This window comes from Eurosta solidaginis, chromosome 4 (assembly GCF_040869045.1).
Source record: "Eurosta solidaginis isolate ZX-2024a chromosome 4, ASM4086904v1, whole genome shotgun sequence".
Taxonomy (NCBI): domain Eukaryota; kingdom Metazoa; phylum Arthropoda; class Insecta; order Diptera; family Tephritidae; genus Eurosta; species Eurosta solidaginis.
This window is the reverse complement of record NC_090322.1, coordinates 50801720-50821924: the sequence shown is the minus strand read 5'-3', so window position 1 is coordinate 50821924 and position 20205 is coordinate 50801720. Positions and strand designations below refer to the sequence as shown.

The 20205-nt window shown below is 33.7% G+C and overlaps 1 protein-coding gene across 2 annotated transcripts in view; it reads right to left on the bottom strand.

Annotated features, from left to right (window-relative positions):
- Positions 1–344: 344 nt before the first annotated feature.
- The window catches only part of rho-4 (rhomboid-4), a 34033-nt gene continuing 14172 nt past the window's right edge, over positions 345–20205 (bottom strand). For both annotated transcript variants that reach the window (XM_067781534.1, XM_067781535.1), the window contains exons 3-6: positions 9128–9383; positions 8956–9061; positions 4425–4767; positions 345–4355 (exon numbers count right to left, since the gene is read on the bottom strand). In XM_067781534.1, coding sequence (XP_067637635.1) covers positions 4047–4355; positions 4425–4767; positions 8956–9061; positions 9128–9383 — 1014 coding nt within the window. In that variant the 3' untranslated portion in view covers positions 345–4046. The remainder of the gene's footprint in view (positions 4356–4424; positions 4768–8955; positions 9062–9127; positions 9384–20205) is intronic.

Below are 20205 nucleotides of genomic sequence, written 5' to 3'. Positions count from 1 at the left end.
TAAAATATTGTATGCAAAAGTCACATGTACTCGCAAAAGAATTAATCAATAAACATAAAATTAGAAATAAAAATGCTTACGATAAAATAGCAAAACCCCTAACTATTAATATAAATGATAAAGTTCTAATACAGAAAGAACCTCGAGACAAACACACAAACATATATCAGGGACCTTATACCATAACACAAATTGACAAAACTAAAAAGAAAAAATTAGTACATAAAAATAGAATACATAAAATAAAATAAATATTTTTATATTTTAGTTTTAGCATAGACTAAAATTTAGTTGTTGGGTTAATAAAAATTAAAAAACTCAAAAAAAAAAAAAATAATAATAAATAGTTTACTAATACAAATTGAATTTAATATTTGAATTATTAACATAATATTTAGAATATAAGTTAGTAATTATTTGTAAATTACTTAATGTAGTGTTAACCTAATATAGTATTAACATAGTAGTAATAATAATTAATAAATAAGTTAGTCTGTTTTTTTTTTGTTTTAACACAAATTGTTCTGAATGATCGAATTTTAGGAAGGGAAGGTACCCCTAAAAAATGCATATTCGTTCATTCAAGACAATTAATCTTACAGTTGAATAAGCAAGAAGGACGTGACAAAATTGATCACTTTGTCACATCCTTCTTTTTCAAAGGAGGGTGATATAATGCAAATCTACCTTACGTTTCAATCACTTGTTTACATATTTATGAAATTAAGTTAAGTACTGTATGCAATTGAAAAGATTGTCAAATGATTGTTTTTGAGTAGTAGGCCGGGTGAAAAAATAAAATTAAATGGGGAGTTGAATTGAGGATTTCAAAGAGTTGAGTTCTGAAATTTTTTATTTAAAATAGTTTTGGCTACAAGCCTTAAAATTGTAATTTATTAATTATGAAAATCTCCCTAAATATATTGATTCAATTTCTGTTTTATTGATAAATAAATATCGTTATGAAACCGAACATAACTACTAAGTTGAGAACATTATTTAAAAATGAGTTCTTTTAGTTGGAGCTATTGGGACCGCTGCTGCAATGTCGTGCAATATGACCTGGGTTGCCGCACTTGAAACATTTAATAACTCCGGCATTTTTCTGTTGTGATCCCTTCAGTGCTTCCAAAATTGTGTCTACCCAATCTGGTCTTTCCACTTTCACACGATGAGCTATGTATGCTGGTTTACTCAATAGTGAGGCCGTTTCCTGAGTCAATGCATGTGATACCGTTTCAGCAAATGTCAGCTTTAAGTTTGCGTATGTAGCTCGCTTCGTTTCCACGTCCCGTATGCCATTTATGAAACTCTGGATTTTTACCCTTTCAGTGTATTCCACGGGTGCGTCCGCATTTGCAAGATGAGCCAATCTTTCAATATCTGAAGCAAGCTCCTGCAATGTCTCATTTGCTTTTTGGTAGCGGTTTTGCAACTCAATTTGGAATATCTGTTTTCTATGCTCGCTTCCAAGCCATCAATGCTTCATAATTGTTCCGCTCTCCTTCGGAAATCGGTTGTAGGATTTCCGCTGCTGGCCCCTTCAATGCCACGAACAGTGCAGCAACTTTATCTTTCGCATTCCAGTTGTTCACTGCTGCGGTCTTCTCAAACTGTAGCTTGAAGACCTGGAAAGGAACAGAACCGTCAAAGGATGGAGTTTTTACCTTCGTATTACTCGCTAAAGCAGCCGGCCGATTAAGTAGCAATTCCTGTATACGACCTCTCAACGCATCCACCTCTGCCTCGAATTTTTTTCAAACTGCATTATTTTTTCGTCCATGCGCGCTTCGAGTTTTGATGATATACGCGCCTCTTGTGCTTCTAGTTGTACTGTTATGCGTGTCTCTTGTTCTTTCAGTTGGGTTGCCATATATGTCTTTTGTTCTTCCAGCTGTGATGACATATTTGTGGATATTTGTGATGACATTTCTGTTATACGTGCCTCTTGTGCTTCAATCTTCGATGTTATTCGTGTCTCTTGGGATTCCATCTGTGATGACATTGTCGATGTTTGAGCAGATATTGCAGCCAATATCATGTTCAGGTCTGTGTTCGCCATTGTCTGTGGTGTTTCTTCCGTTTTTGTTATTTCCTCGCCATCAAGATGAAAGTCATACTCTTCCACATCAATTCCTTCTGCTTCCATTGCCTCTCGTAGCCGTGCCTGAAGTTCAAGTTTAACGCCGCTTGTATTCAATCCACGGCTCTCCAACTCCTTCTTTAGTTGCTGGATCTTCAATTCACTGAACTTTGCTATGTCCTTGTTGTCCTCTGGAATTTATTCAACAATTCCTCTTGTGACACCAATTGTAACGAATTTTACTTGCAAATCCTCTTATTTGCAATCCTCTGCTAAGTTCGAATCACTAAACTGTTGAATAAATAACTCCAATTTGTAATAATGCAAAATTGCCTTTATTAAAGTACTTCACAATAACACTCAAACTGTGCAACGAATAGCATGCTTAATAACCACACTGATTGATAGCTCAATGAAACTCTACTATTCAAAATAATACTGCTATTGCTCGCTAGATATCGTCTTAATCGAAACTGCTTGACAACTCAAATCAAACTGAATTCCAGCGCCTCTACATCTGTCGCATTTTATACTCTTTGATTTTAACATTCGCATCTTCTAGGCGCTTCTAGAATCTACTAGTCCAGCAGCTCTGAAACTTCTCAGCTGTAACTACAATAGCACAATTTTATACATCTTCTATGCGCTTCCAGAATCTACTAGTCCAGTAGCTCTCAAACTTCTCAGCTGTAACTACAATTGCATAATTTTATAGTTTTTCTCATTGCATACTTATAGGAGTATCTCAGATATATGCATGTGTTTGCGCATTGACTCTCCGCTGCTCATATTCGTACATGGTACATATGTGTAGACGCAATTATTTATTCGTTTATGTAGATACATAATGATTGAATTATTGATGTGAATGTTTGTAGTTTACAGTATCTCGCGCACACATAGGCGTATAAGTAAATGCATCTGTGTGTGACATCTCTCGGCTGCCTTATATATGTGTATACATGATTTGATTATTGACGTAAATATCGCTTAGCATGGCCTTAGCATCGCCTTAGTGATGGTATAGCTTAGTAATGCTAATATCCGTGACAATATAAATTAAGGTGATTGAACAGTGATATCTTTAAGTAAAATTACGTGGATTTGACAATAATGATAATATTATATATTCCAAAAATATCTTTAGTAGCCTTAGAACAATAGATTCTAACACTTGTCACAACTCTACATCCGCGATGTTTTCTCTTGTGAGGGAAAATCTAGGGGGACCTATTCCTAAGGTCTACTTAAATTATTTTGCAAACTAAATAATAATTGTTTTTGTTTTTATCGGCCTATTGATAAATGATTCAAGGTTCGATTCGAGCTCAAGGCCAGAACAATAATTTTTTTCTAATGATAATTATTGTTATTTTTTAATTTTTCTAAATTTGAAAAATTGTATTTTGTTTTTGGAATAGTAAGTAGAAAATTTTTCAGACAACCTGCCATAGCTGCGCAGATAGATCCATTTCAAAGGGTGCTAAGCCTTCATCATCAGTACGCTTTAGGCATGCTGCGCTAAGCAATAAAACAAAATACAATTTTTCAAATTTAGAAAAATTAAAAAATAATTATCATTAGAAAAAAATTATTGTTCTGGCCTTGAGCTCGAATCGAACCTTGAATCCAACTAAATAATATTTAAAAAACCAAAATGTTCTAAAGAAGTATTTGCTACTTTTCAACCATTTACGTATGTATGTATGCAGAACCATAATTTTTTAAAGGCACTTTGGTGCTCAATACTTTCCTAATAACTTAAATCTAAATATAAATATTAAATATAAAAATATGTATATCATTATTGTTCATTTCATCATGTGCGTCTAAATAGTAGTTTTACTGTATGGTAAAATAAACTAGCTTAAATAAATACAATAGTTGTATAAATGCTACCAAAACGTTTTCCTTATACTGCTCAGTATGTGTATAAATATGTTTGTAAATTTTAAAAATTCAACTAATTATACTCTTGGCGCGGAAAATACTTAGGCATAAGTACATGTATCAGGACACCAGTCATCATTAACGAAAAATACAGAATAACCGCAACCCACCATAGGATTTTTTCCCAGCGTTGCACCTCCAAATTCCTCAGTACGCCTATACCAACAAGTAAACCGGCTACAGCGCCAGATAAATGTGCAATATAACCAATTTGATCGTGTTGATCTGTTAGATGACGATAAACGGATGTACCCAAATCGGTGAAACAGAAGATGAGAAATACAAAAAGTTGCACAATGGCATACTCCATTTCCTTGTAGTTCTGTTGAAAAAGAAGAAACAAAAATTTATTTTAATTATATAATTAAAATTATTTAAAAATTTCGCTTGCCAAAATAATCGTAGCAATATGCGCTGTAATTAAAGCATAAACACCGCCTGAAGCGCCTGCCAAAAAAATCCTTGGACTTGTCAATGATGTGCCCATTGAACCAGCTAATACGCCAGCCAAATAGATTAAGGCAACACGCCACCAATGATGCACCAACTCCAAAGCAACGCCCAAAAATATTTGTATGACCAAATTCATGAATAAATGCATTAATCCAACATGCACAAACATGTAGCTAACAAAACGCCAAGCTTCATAACGTCTATAGGGATTGTAAATGAAAAGCGTTGCGACCGGACCATTCGTATTTTGACCGATGTTGGCAGTATTGTTCGGATCATCCCTGTTAGGATAGAGAAATTAGAGTTAGATTTACGCCCCGATTCTAGTGTGGTAACAACATTCTTCACCACGGAAACGAAATCATGTGGGAACTTTTACACCCTTTTGGTATTCTATCCACGAAAGCAGCCGGATAATTTTTTACCCACAAAAGTAGGTGGTTAAATCGAAATAGAAAAAGGCAAAAATAAAGATTTGTAAGCGCAAATAAGTAAAGATAATAGTAAAAAAGTGTTGCCTCTTGCTGTATATTATATATTTGTTTACATTATGTACTTTCACAGAATAAATTACAATATAGCTATGTAAAATCTTATGCATGTATGTACATATATACACATCGTCTCGTTTATTCGTTAACCTCGTATCTACGAGTGATACATTTTCGGTAAAGCCATGGCGGAACCATACAAGGTGGCAGCATGGTGACATACCTACAAACATAAATAAAAATTCCATGTACTTTGTTTTTGTAAATTCGATGGACGAATGTCAAAATCGTACTGCGCCGGAGTTGATGTATCAAATCAAATAAAAAAGTTTATATTCAGCTGTCGCATGCTGCCACTTTATATCTTTCCGCCATGGGTAAAGCGGAGAAATCCACCTTTTAAATTTCACCAAAGACATTGGTGAGTTTTTCGGTGATGACAGCGTTACCACTTTGGCCAGAATCGCGAATAAAACAACTGGTAACGATTTTCGGTTACATAATGTTCTGGGTACTATTTTACCGGTAACGCTCAGAATCGGCCCGTTAGAGTTATTTCTTATAGCATAAATGAAATTGTGTGAAAAGTGCAGCAGCGTCTGCGAAAATTTTATAAAAAGGTTGCCCTTTGTTGTTGTTGTTGTAATAACGACAAAGACACTCCCCAAAGACCACCCCAGCGGGTTAGGGGGCTTAGAATATACCCGCGGCAGGTATGCCTGTCGTAAAGGTGATTAAAGTACAAAATTGATTCAAGGGGTTGCCAGCACAATATATAACATCTCCAACCCAATTGTAAACCTCACCTACCCGTGGCGAATCCTGTTTCTTTAACAGCCGAGGCTCTGGCAACCCCAAGCTCCTTATGGATCTAGGGGTTGGGAGGGCGTTATGGCCTAGAAGGTTTCATGTGGCCATACCAAATCGTTTCTGAGATGGTAGGGCTAGTACCTTAATGTTACCGGACCGGTACGTTCCTTCAGGGAGTATCCTTATCGCTACACTAACAACAACAACACTCCCCGCTAAGTATGTGTATGATGCACTCATATTTGTAACAGGATTCCCTCTCGTAGGTGAGGTTGACAATTGGGTTGCGGAAGCTTTGACGCTATAAAGCTTTGTATTGCGCTTATCAACCCCTTCAACCCCTAAATAAAAATAAAAAAGATGACCCTTTGTTAACTATTTACGCGCTACTGCACTTCAATATATTTGCACTGCATTTCGATGTCTCTCGGTTATGTTTAGTTCTAAGGGAACGTACCCAAACTACGTGACCCATTTTCTACAACTTTTTATCCCCATCCCTCCCCTCGGTGACCATCGACAGTATATTTTAAGATCCCCCTCCCCCTTTAGTTTTCACGTAGTACATAAGTATGATTTTAAATTATTTTTTGCTAACTTAAAAAAAAATTATTTGATTTATATTTGTTTTTATTAATTCGGCGCCCGCCGCGTTACGCGAAGCTTGCGTGCATACATACAATTACAAGTTAATAATATTAAGAAGAAAAAATGTATTTAAAAACATATTTGAACAACAACTTAATTTATAAAGCCTTTTTCCCTTTTATTTATTTTCATCTAATTCAACTTTATAAAGAATACGCTTCCAGCATCTAGCCACTGGGATACATCGTAGATTATGGGAGCAGTAGCATCAGGAGTTTCCTCAGACGTGCTTATTTTTTCCTCGTCGACAGCCTCGATGTCTATTCACTCCGCGCTTTGCTCCACGATATATAAGATCTCTTTTGGTCTCCTGGAGAGGACATGCAGAGGTCGCATGCGAGACACGTCGTCCAATGCATTACCGTGCACGTTTTTCTGCTGATTTTTCATGGAAATTTTTGACGCGAAATAAATTCCACAAACAAATTGCAAGACTTTCTAGAGATTATTGACTACGTGACAAAGCCGCAATCCCTACCCTCCCCCCTGTGACCAGGTGTAATACCTAAAGAAACCCCCTCCCCCTAAAGGGGTCACGTAATTTGGGTACGTTCCCTAAAGACGAAGGCACCTTACACATGTGTGCAGCAATCCGAAGACTTTACAAACGTTACAAGAACAACTAAAATCGGCGACTTATAGAAGGTTTTAAGGCAAACTCCTGCTAAAACAAAAACGGCGACCTTGTAACCGATGCACAGAGAGTACTTAGATTATGGAAGGAACACTTATTTGCCCTCTTAAATGGAGGCAGCGAAGTACCCCCAGGGATGATGAACCCGAACCCGCAATCCATTAGGATGGATTTAATGTATGTAGTATAGCTATCTATAGCTATCTACCCTTCTTCCCAGGCTCAAAAGGTGGACTGCAAATTATCTGTGTGGCTGGCAGGCATCAATGCAGTTCTGGAACTTAACATCAAAACCAAGAAGAATTAAACAACGAACGTCTTCCTTTGTCCCCAGAACATCACCTAAACTGTGAAGCGAGAATACTCCCTACTAGGGGGAGAAATGAAATGCTGAACAAACAGTATCTGCTGAATGCCTAAAAACCTGAGCATACCAGCATTGAACAGTCCACCCTCCCAGGAACTTAAGAGGTCATCTGTTGTTGTTGTTGTAGCGAGAAGGACGCTCCCGAAGGCATTGGGGAGTGTTATTGATGTTGATGGTCCTTTGCCGGATGCAGATCCGGTACGTTCCGGCAACAAGCACCCGCCCCTCCCACCTTCTAGATCCATAAGGAACATGGGGTCGCCATATCCTCGACTGTTAAAGTAACAGGATTCGTCACGGGTAGGTGATGTTTACAATTGGGTTGGAGAAGCTATATTTAGCGCTACACAACCCCTTGAATCAATTTGGTATTTTAGTCGCCTCATACGACAGGCATACCTGCCGCGGGTATATTCTAACCCCCTAACCCGCTGGGGGTGGTCATCTCCGTAAGAACAATGAAGAAATCTGGTAGTTAAGAATTTAGCCGTATGAAGAAAGGAGTATGATAAGGCCCTCAGAAACATCCATGAAAAAGTGTCGGAATTTTGTGTCAGGGAACCCCGTTCTTACAGACAAATACCCTAAACTCGCAGATGAGGAAAGCAGCCATACCAGGCAGACGTGCATCACTCTAGCTCAACTTCGATCTGGATACTGCAGTAAGTTAAACTCTTACTCGTGCAGAATCAACCCCGACATACAAAATGTATGTCCTGCTTGCAATGTGTCCCAACATGACACCAACCATCTTTTCAATCGCAATGTGGAACCAACGCTTCTTACACCACTATCTCTCTGGTCCAATCCTGTTGCAAGTGCAAGTTTTCTCGGACTCAAGAAAGAGGACATTGGTGACAATTAGTGAGAGGTCGCACCTGTTTAATGGGGCAAAGCACTGCTACAACAACAACAACAAGAAAAACATGAGCTGCACAAGTTTCACGCAGATATCAACATAGTCCAGCGAATGAAAGCAGCGGCTATGCTGGCTAGGCCACGTTATGAGAATGACAGATCATGCTTCGGACAGTATTTTATCGGAAGACGTTTACGGAAGCAAATAAACAGGGCTGGAAGGAACAACGATGGCTCAATATTAGTGTGTAAATGGAATTGTCTTCAAAATGCTAGGTTGCAGTACATCTACTTTTGAGCGACATAACGACATTTGTAAATTTGCATCTACTTGTAAAAATATACCTAGGCCGCGAAAAGTTGTTCAAGTTACCTCCACACCGGTGACGGACAAGAAGAGTATATCCTGGCTCTTTTTACAAGCATTGAAATCCGGTGCCCTTTAAAAAAAAATTTACATAAGACAGACTTTTAAACTTAGAGAGTTTCCCCTTGGCTGCTTAGCGACCGAACAACAGTTGCAAAAACGGGTTCTTGTGGAATCTAAAGGAGCTGACTAGATTGTGCGAAAACTAACGTTTAACCAAAATATATCAGAACCGGTGTACGACATTCCTTAAGAGATTTCACTTCAATAACAGTGGCGGTTTTTTGTACTCACTGAAAATGTATAACGTCCACTAAGAAGAATACAATTTCGATAATAGAAAACATAACCATAGTCAAAGGTGGTGGACAAACGGACATTTGCTTTTCATAAACTCCATCTGTAAGTAAATAATTGTAGAAGTTGATAATTAATTAAAAAGAGAGATTCAACTATTCGTATTTACCCAATTGATCGCCTTCGATCGCTTTCGGTGGTGGTACAACTAATCGACAATATTTTGTTAAAATATTTCGTATCATCCATTTATGCGTCTGTGACATTCGGTAGAATTCTTCAAAATCTAAACGGCCATCATTGTCGTCATCGTTTTTTTGTAAGATTTGCGTTGCTATATATTCGGGAATATCGCTGCAGAGACCAGCATTGATGAGATCTTTGAGTTCGTGTATGCCGATATAGCCATCTCCATCGGAGTCATGCTTGAATTAGAAATAAGGGCATAAAGTACTAAAAATGAATTGCTAAATTAAATATTATGTATATTTGAGTTAATTTTTTATAATTTAAGAACTACGTCTATAGAATATTTTGTCAACCAGTAGCGAGTCGCGAACGTAAGAAATAATAAACCTAAAAATGTCATACTCTAGGTTAGATTATGTGAACAGACCGGTCCATAATGACCGCACACAGACTCAATGTGTCCATGGTGTTATCAGAAATTTATTCGACGATCAAACTTATAGAATAGTGAACAGCGGAAGCATTGCTAATAATGTACTGCTAGAAAATTCAATATCCTGATCAAGTTCTGATGAACTAGCCTAAAAATATTTCCCACAAATTGGATTAAAAACCTACATACATATGTACCTAATGGTGTATAAAGGGAGTAGCATCAAAAAAGGTGATACTTAAAGACAAATTCTTATGTTTGAGTGGATAGAGGCATCTGCCTTAAAGTACACCAGTATGAATAAAAATTACTGATTTATCATAAGTACCTGCCGTCATCGAACTAAACTTATGATGCAACAATGCACACGAGTCAAAGAAACGTTTAACCAGCGCCCAAGAATCGCTTTCCTTCGTACCAATTGATGATGTGAGTGGACAGACCATGACTTTGGTGGGGTTGGAGGCCTATCTATAACGTCTTGCAATCTATGGGTCATGGCACCCGGGTGTAATTTAACTCCACATTCCAGTTAACCAACTCTTCCGTTTTGGATTTAGATATCAAACACAGCCAGCATGATGCTCCCGAAGCGCCTTTCCCAAAATTTATAGAAACGAAGCAAGCTACGTGAGCTATCTGCTCCCCGTGGTACGAACTTAAAAGTCTTTCGTCAGACTTTCGTAGCCGAAGCTACCTTCGGTTGAGTATCTACCTACTCCTGACCTGTGGCCTAGGAAATAAAATTAAAAAGAAAAATGAGATGGGATTTCCAGCCCCCAAACACCCTAAACACTCTCACAAAGTTTACTTATTCAACAACTTAGACGACCGGCTAGTGGAGAGAGCTCCACTAACATCATACCCATTATCCCTAAATATAAAACCCCAACTATTGAAGTACCTTACATTTGAGTACTCCGGAAATTCATATAAAACATACAACCAATCCTCAATCTTCGAACAACGCCCCACACATACATCCCTCCATTCGTTCAAGGTCGTTTTATTCAAATTCAATGCATTTAGAGAACCATGACCTGTTAGCAGAAAATCCAAATTCAGATTAAATCTGAAGTCTAGGGATCCGCCCTCTCATTCCCATTTGTATCAATATGACCGCGAAACCAAAATGCATACAAATTTCTCTCCCTCCTTGTTCTTTATAGTACTTGTTCGAATTCTTGTAGTTGTTGTGCCATCGATATTATCGTCTTAATGATCACCTGGCTGTCAATGTAAATGTTTCTACCGCTTCGGTCACAGCTAACGTTCCCACATGAACGTCACAACACTGCTGAGGGCTTCGTCTATAAGACCGAACTCCATAGTCGATAGTCCAAATGCCCATAGTTCAACCGTGATAGCCTCAAAGTGCATATTAAGACATACGTTTTTACATTTTTCGAAATTCCGTTAACCGCTTGGCCACAAATAATTAACTACCCTGCCTTTAATGACGTAAATTCCATAGTTCGTAGTGTTCAAAGCTTCGCATGAGCCCTGTGACTCTTTATCCAGAATAGTTGTATTCTTTAATTGTTCGAAGCGAAAAAAAAACGACAACAATCATTCAAAAACTGTTTTCGTCATTGAGTCCAGCCCCCAAATTCCAACCATCGCTAACAATAATAGCCTTACTTTTATACTTATACATGAACACTACGGACGCATTCAGTCTATGTGAGAACCTTGGCGGTTATTCCTTATGACTATATGGTACTAAATGTTGGCTACTTTTCTGCGCACTTCATACTATTTTAGATAATTTTGGCGATGGAGTTTTGGCGTTAGCGAAGTTTGGAATTTGGGACAGCGCTCTTACTTGTTGTTGTAGCGATAAGGACACTCCCCGAAGTCCTTTGGAAGCAGGACCGGATTAACAAGTAGGCAGAATAGGCAGTTGCCTGGGGCCCCCGATTTTAGGGGGATGATGGAGACCTCGACGAAGCTATAGATAACTTAGTTCGTTTTTATTTTAGAGATTTGGAAGAACTTTTCATTGAAATGAAACAATTCCAAAGTTATGTGAAGTACACCGATGCACAAAAAACTCATAGTCATTTGTATAAGATTCTAATGGAAGATCAATTAGCCGATGTATTTCCTAACACAGAAATAGCTTTTCCGAATTTTTTAACATTAATTTAACAGGATTCGCCATGGGTAGGTCAGGTTGACAATTGGGTTGGAGAAGCCAAAATTTGCGCTGGCAACACCTTGAAAGGGTTGCGCTACACAACGCCTTGAATCAATTTGGTATTTTAGTTGCCTCTTAAGCTACCCGCTGGAAGTAGCGCTCTTACTTCGTAATTCGAATCAAAAAGGAAATCAAATTTAATAACGTTTCCTAGTATGAAATAGGAGCTTGCCATATCACTCTCAGTTAGGCTCAGTGCTCTTAACTGTTTTCCATCTAAGTAAAACTAAAGTTAAGTTTAATTAGGATTAAATGTTATGTGTATTCGCTTTAAAAATTTAACTCTGTCAAATCGCCTTTTTAAGATATAAGAAAATTACTTAAGCAACAATTAAATATTTTGTAACAGTATTAGAGGGTATCATGACCTATGGAGGAAAAAACCACTCGTATATGAGATAAGGAAGTTAAGCTCGCTGCAAGATCTGCTTTGCAGACCTGCTCTGACTAGAACGTCCAGGAATTAAAGGGGCAGGCTCGCATTCATCACTCATCACTCTGTGCAGTATAATCATTTGATTTGATTTGAATATGAGGCGAAGCAAATTTAGAAGTTATGAACATCTATGTCCCTGCTGTCATCTGCAGTCCCAGTGGATATTGCTCTGATATCAGTGCAGTAGGAGTGATATGTTGGTGGATCAATGAGAGGGCACGGCGTTCTGCACGATAAAAGGGAATATCTGACTCGTATGCACGTCAAGCGGCTTGCGCACAAACATAAGCGGACGAAGATTAAAGGAACATCTAAGGTAGCTATGGTCAACCATAAAGTCCCTCTCAAATCTGACTAAGCAGAATGATAAAAAATCCATCGCCTTCGGCGATAAAGAGCTGTCGAATGCGAAAAGATGCGCGATCGCTTTCTGCCGGAAATACATAAAGCTTTTCTAGGCCGACAAATCCAGACGGCAGGCCCACAGGCGCGCACATATTACCATCACCCGCGCAAACGTTAAAGGAGCTATCGAATTTGCATTACTATCTAAAGAAGTAGGCCCGGACGGGATCGCCATGCCGAAGATTAAAATCTTGACTATGAGTGATTAATATAACTGGCGCTCGTCTTCAACCTGTATCTGCCAGCTTTCGAGATCCCTGAAAAATGAAAAGCCTGGGAAACCAGCCAACGCAGAATACTCAAATCGTCATATATCTCTACTATCGCCAGTAGCCAATACACTTGAAGCCGTAATGCTTCTTTATTTCACCGCAAGCTTGCGTCTTGCCAATCATCAGCCTGGCTTTCTTAAACTACATAGTAGCACCCTCGCGCTAAACGTCATCAATACACAAACGAATTGTGGGATGAACCACGAACACCACCAAAGAGCAGTACTCGTAGTGCTCGACCTATTGCCTTTGACACAGTTAATAACAGCACGTTACTGCAAGACTTGGAAGGGTTTACCCTTTCTTCCAGTCTCAAAAGGTGAACCGGACATAATCGGTCCAGCTCAGGAACGTAACACATAAACCCAGAAGAATTAAACAGGTGATGTCCTGTATCAAATTTTATTTCATTTTTACATATCCAAGCACCCTTCCCCACCAGAAGGAATTGTCTTTGTGTCCTAAGCCGATGACCACAAATAATGGCAACAGACCCGTTGAATCTCTAATGCTCACCACTTTTATCTCCGATCCAATTAAATGCTGAAGAAACAATTTTTGTTGAATACCGAGCATCCCAACAGACATCTGATTGAAAATGTCTCGCCTCCCACTCCTCAGTGACATCCACAAAAACTCTTTCAAATTACTACGCCAATAAATGGCCGGTGAACCCTTATCTCAAAGACAACTACCCTAAACTCGCAACAACCTCCCCATGGAGACGCGCGTCACTCTAGCTCAACTTTGATCTGGATACTGGAATAGGTTAAAGTATTACCTAACCAACACTTCAAACACCCATATATCTTTGGTCCAACCCTATTGAAGCTGCAAGCTTAATTAGGCTCTCGTTAGAGGATATTAATGACCATTTCTGCTTGATCGCCACTATTGAATGGGGAAGCACTTTTAAATTTTTGAGAGCCTCTTAGCTAAACCGTTCAATTAAATATGGTCTAATACATACATACATATGTACATATAGTTATTCTGGTATATTTATTGAAATCAATCACAAAATCATGTGAAACTGCAAATGCAATGCAACTTCTCACGCCACTTAATACACAAACAAAAAACGCAAAACAAACCATTTACCATAAATAGAATTCTACTGCTTTTGTTCGATACTCGTGTAATCATTAACCAAATAAAGCAAACGTGACGTTGAATTTTTTATTGAATTATTATTGTTTATGTACAGTAGAGTAAAAAATAAAACTAAAATAAATTGAAAAGTGTAGAAATGTTTTGATCATTTGTTGGTTTTGTGTGTGCCAGCTCGAGGTCAATATATTTGTTAATAAAATCACCAGTTTTTATTTTTCATTCCGATATATTTCGGTTACACGTCGGTAACCGTCTTCAAGGGAGTTTTGAGCTAAACGTCCGTTCGTGTTGGCGTGGAGTAAAATATATATCGGAATGAAAAATAAAAACTGGTGTTTTTATTAATAAATATATTGACCTCGAGCCGGCACACACAAAACCAACGTCTTTAGATAAAAAGGTGGCCAAAACTAATATTATTTTGATCATTGATTTCAACGAGTGAAATATTGCTGTAAAGATATTGACTCAGTGCATAAATTCTCCCTGAAACCGACACCCTCTGTTTGAGTAAAAAAAAGGCGTGAGTACCAAGTTATATTGACGTTTTAGCGGTATCTGTTTCATAACAAACCGATGAGTCGTCGTTAGCAAATCGATAACATTAAGATAACACTCCGATAAGAAATCTATAACTTTTCGATAGTAATGCGATAAATTTCACTGTATTTTATTTCATTTTGTTTTATTTTATTTGGATTTATTTTATTGTTTCATTTCATTTTATTTTCTTATTTTATTTTGTTTTATTTTATTAAATTTTATGTTATTTCATTTTATTTTTATTTATCTTATTGTTTCATTTTATTTATTTTTTATTTAATTAAATTTTATTTTATTTCATTTTGTTTTATTTTATTTCGATTAATTTTGTTGTTCCATTTTATTTATTTTTTTATTTTAGTAAATTTTATTTTATTTCATTTTTTTTCATTTTATTTGGATTTATTTTATTGTTTCATTTCATTTTATTTTCTTATTTTATTAAATTTTATGTTATCTCATTTTGTTTTATTTTATTTTGATTTATTTTATTGTTTCATTTTTTTTATTAAATTTTATTTTATTTCATTTTGTTTTATTTTATTTGGATTTATTTTATTGTTTGATTTCATTTTATTTCTTATTTTATTGTTTCATTTCATTTTATTTCTTATTTTATTGTTTCATTTCATTTTATTTTCTTATTTTATTTTGTTTTATTTTATTAAATTTTATGTTATTTCATTTTTTGTAATTTTATTTTGATTTATTTTATTCTCATTTTATTTTTTTTTTAATTTATTAAATTTTATTTTATTTCACTTTGTTTTATTTTATTAAATTTCATGTTATTTCATTTTGTTTTATTTTTTTTTATTTTGTTTTATTTTATTTGGAATTATTTTATTGTTTCATTTAATTTAAATTTTTTTTATTTTTTTCGTTTTGTTTTATTTTATTTGGATTTATTTTATTTTCATTATATTTTTTTTTTATTTTGTTAAATTTTATTTTATTTGATTTTGTTTTATTTTATTTGGATTTATTTTATTGTTTCATTTTATTTTTATTTTTTTATTTTATTTTTTTCCATTATGTTGTATTTTATTTGGATTTATTTTAATGTTTCATTTTAGTTTTTTTTTTTCTTTTTTATTAAATTTTATTTTATTTCATTTTGTTTTATTTTATTTAGATTTATTTTATTTTTGTTTTTATTTCATTAAATTTTGTTTTGTTTTATTTTATTTGGATTTATTTTGTTGTTTCATTTTATTTTATTTTTTATTTTATTAAATTTTATTTTATTTCATTTTGTTTTATTTATTTATTTTATTGTTTCATTTTATTTTTTTTTTATTTCATTAAATTTTATGTTATTTCATTTTGTTGTATTTTATTTGGATTTATTTATCTTTCATTTCATTTTATTTTCTTATTTTATTTTGTTTTATTTTATTAAATTTTATGTTATTTCATTTTGTTTTATTTTATTTGGATTTATTTTAGTTTCATTTTTTTTTTTTGTCTTATTAAATTTTATTTTTTTCAGTTTGTTTTATTTTATTTGGATTTATTTTACTGTTTCATTTTATTTTTTTTTTTCTTTATTTTATTTTATTAATTTAATTATTATTTTATTAAATTTTTCAGTTTGTTTTATTTTATTTGGATTTATTTTATTGTTTTATTTAATTTTTTATTTTATTTTATTTCATTTTGTTTCATTTCATTTTATTTCTTATTTTATTGTTTCATTTCATTTTATTTCTTATTTTATTGTTTCATTTCATTTTATTTTCTTATTTTATTTTGTTTTATTTTATTAAATTTTATGTTATTTCATTTTTTTATTTTATTGTTTGATTTATTTTATTCTCATTTTATTTTTTTTAAATTTATTGAATTTTATTTTATTTCATTTTTTTTATTTTATTTGGAGATATTTTATAGTTTCATTTTATTTTCTGTTTTATTTTATTAAACTTCATGTTATTTCATTTTGTTTTATTTTATTTGGATTTATTTTATTGTTTCATTTTATTTTTTTTTTTCATTTTGTTTTATTTTATTTGGATTTATTTTATTGTTTCATTTAATTTAATTTAAATTTTTTTTTTTCGTTTTGTTTTATTTTATTTGGATTTATTTTATTTTATTTTCATTTTATTTTTTTTTATTTTGTTAAATTTTATTTTATTTTATTTTATTTTGTTTTATTTTATTTGGATTTATTTTATTGTTTCATTTTATTTTTATTTTTTATTTTATTAAATTTTATTTTTTTTTCATTTTGTTGTACATATTTTATTTGGATTTATTTTAATGTTTCATTTTAGTTTTTTTTTCTTTTTTATTAAATTTTATTTTATTTCATTTTGTTTTATTTTATTTAGATTTATTTTATTTTTGTTTTTATTTTATTAAATTTTGTTTTGTTTTATTTTATTGTTTCATTTTATTTTTTTTTTTTATTAAATTTTATTTTATTTCATTTTGTTTTAGTTATTTATTTTATTGTTTCATTTTATTTTTTTTTATTTGTGTTATTTCATTTTGTTTTATTTTATTTGGATTTATTTATGTTTCATTTCATTTTATTTTCTTATTTTATTTTGTTTTATTTTATTAAATTTTATGTTATTTCATTTTGTTTTATTTTATTTGGATTTATTTTAGTTTCATTTTTTTTTCTTATTAAATTTTATTTTTTTTCATTTTGTTTTATTTTATTTGGATTTATTTTACTGTTTCATTTTATTTTTTTGTTTTCTTTATTTTATTTTATTAAATTTTATTTTATTCCATTTTGTTTTATTTTATTTGGATTTGTTTTATTGTGTCATTTCATTTTTTATTTTATTTTATTACATTTTGTTTTATTTTATGTGGATTTATTTTACTGTTTCATTTTATTTTTTTATTTTATTTTATTAAATTTTATTTTATTCCATTTTGTTTTATTTTATTTCGATTTACTTTATTTTTTCATTTCATTTTTTATTTTATTTTATTCCAATTTGATTCAAGGTTCGACTCGAGCTCAAGGCTTGAATCATTTATCAATAGGCCGCTAAAAACAAAAACAATTGTTATTCCATTTTGTTTTATTTAATTTCTTTATTTTATTTCATTAAATTTTATTTTATTTCATTTTGTTTTATTTTATTTAGATTTATTTTATTGTTTCATTATATTTTATTTTATTTTGTTTATTTCATTTAATTTCATTTTTTTTGTTGTTATATCAGCCTACTGATTTGTAAGATCGCGCATTTTGAATCGAGCTCAAGGCCTAACAATAATTATTTTATCATTATTATTGTTATGATACATTTGTTCTTAATTGAAAAAATTTTAAAATTAGAATAGAAGAAGGAAAAAATTTAGACAACTGCCAAAGCTCGTTGTGTAGATCCATTTCGGGAACTTCTAAATTCCTTTATCGGCAACGTTCAGGCGCCGCTGCTATAACCATTCAGCTATCACAGCAGTTGTTTCTTTGTCTTCATTATTTCTACTTCTATTCTGGTTCTTGCCAATTGATATTCACAGCACTGCGACATATGTAGCAGAATAGATTGAAAATTGGACTTGTTTCATGGCAATGATGCCATAGTGTTATATTTTATTGACACTTTTTCCCCTTTTGTCGCCTGCCGTAAGACCTAAAGGTTCGAGTCGTCAAAAAATTGTTCCCGCGGCAGTCGTGCTAAGTAGTACTTAAAGCCTATCAGATTCCTGCAAAGGGACGCCCATATCCGTTTCAATCCTCTAAATCTACAGGCGTGTTTTCCTAACATTCTGCTTTAAGAGAAAGTAGGGTGTTTGCAAGAAAAGAAGTTTCGTTTCATCCCATGGACGCTACCACTCACAAATTGTCATCAGAGTTCAACAAGCACAATTGTGATATGGCATGCAGACCACTGCTTAAGTCCATAGGAATGCTGCTGCTTTGGTGAGAATTGGTTCAACGTTACAAATAACAAATAAGGAAGGCTAAGTTCGGGTGTAACTGAACATTACATACTCAGCTGAGAGCTTTGGAGATAAAATAAGGGAAAATCAACATTTAGCAAAATGAACCTAGGGTAACCCTGGAATGTGTTTGTATGACATGGGTTCCAAATGGAAGGTATTAAAGAGTATTTTAAAAGGGAGTGCGCCATAGTTCTATAGGTGGATGCCATTTCGGGATATCGCCATAAAGGTGGACCAGGGGTGTCTCTAGAATGTGTTAATGAGGGTTTTAACAGGAAGTGGCCCTTAGTTGTATATGTGAAGGCGTTTTCGAGATATCGACCAAAATGTGGATCAGGGTGACCCAGAGCATCATCTGTCGGGTACCGCTAATTTATTTATATATGTCATACCACGAACAGTATTCCTGCCAAGATTCCAAGGGCTTTTGATTTCGTCCTGCAGAACTTTTTCATTTTCTTCTACTTAATATGGTAGGTGACACGCCCATTTTACAAAGTTGTTTCTAAAATTATATTTTGCGTCAATAAACAAATCCAATTACCATGTTTCATCTCTTTTTTCATATTTGGTACAGAATTATGCCATTTTTTCATTTTTCGTAATTTTTAATATCGAAAAAGTGGGCGTGGTCATAGTCGGATTTCGGCTATTTTTTTATACCAAGATAAGGTGAGTTCAGATAAGTACGTGAACTAAGTTTATATATATATATTCATATTTATATATATTCATATATTCATATTTATTGAGTCAATGGCAGAAACCTTACTGACTAGATTTACAAGTTTGCAAATTAACTTAAAACTAAGCAACTAAAATTAATTAATTCAAGGATGAGATAAATTTTCTCGATAGTAAGACTCAATCCGTAACTTAAACAAAGGCCTGGGCATTGCAAAGTCAAGATTTAGCATTCTGGAAATTTTATTAAACTCTTCGAGACCTCTTGTGAGAGGGGCAAAGCTAAGGTAATTGGTTCTCAGAACTTCACCGTAGAATATATTATGAGAGCGTAGAGATCTACTAGGAACTAGAAAATTTAACTGCTCCAACAGAGCTGAGCAATCAATAGTACCAGAGATAATATCGTAAATAAACATTAAATGTTGTACTGAGCGTCTGACATGCAGTGGCATAACATTTATAAGCATGAACCTGTTTATATAAGGTGGAAGGGGATTAACAAAATGAAGGGGTAGGAGGGCGAATCGAATGAATTTACGTTGAACCCTTTCAATTCTAGCAGAGTATGTGCTGTAAATGGGATTCCATATGATAGAGGCGTACTCTAATTTAGATCGCACTAATGAATTATACAATATACTCCTAGTGTATGGGTCCTTAAAATCCTTCGCATAACGCCGTAAAAAAGCTAAATTAGCATACGCTTTTGGTATAAGATAGTTAACATGGTTAACGAAAGTGAACGAAGAGTCGAAAATGACACCAAGATCACGAAATTCTTTGACCGAGGCAAGATATGTATTAGCGATATACTATGTTGACGTAAGCGCACTTGTAGATCTAGAAAACGTTATATACCAACATTTGCTACTGTTAAGTTTCAGATGATTATTAAAAGCCCACACATTAAGAGCATCCAAATCTCTCTGTAGGAGCAATGCATCAGATACAGTGGTGATACGCCTAAACAGTTTTAAATCATCAGCATAAAGTAAATAATTTGAATGCTTTAAATATAAGCCGACGTCATTAATGAAGATAACAAATA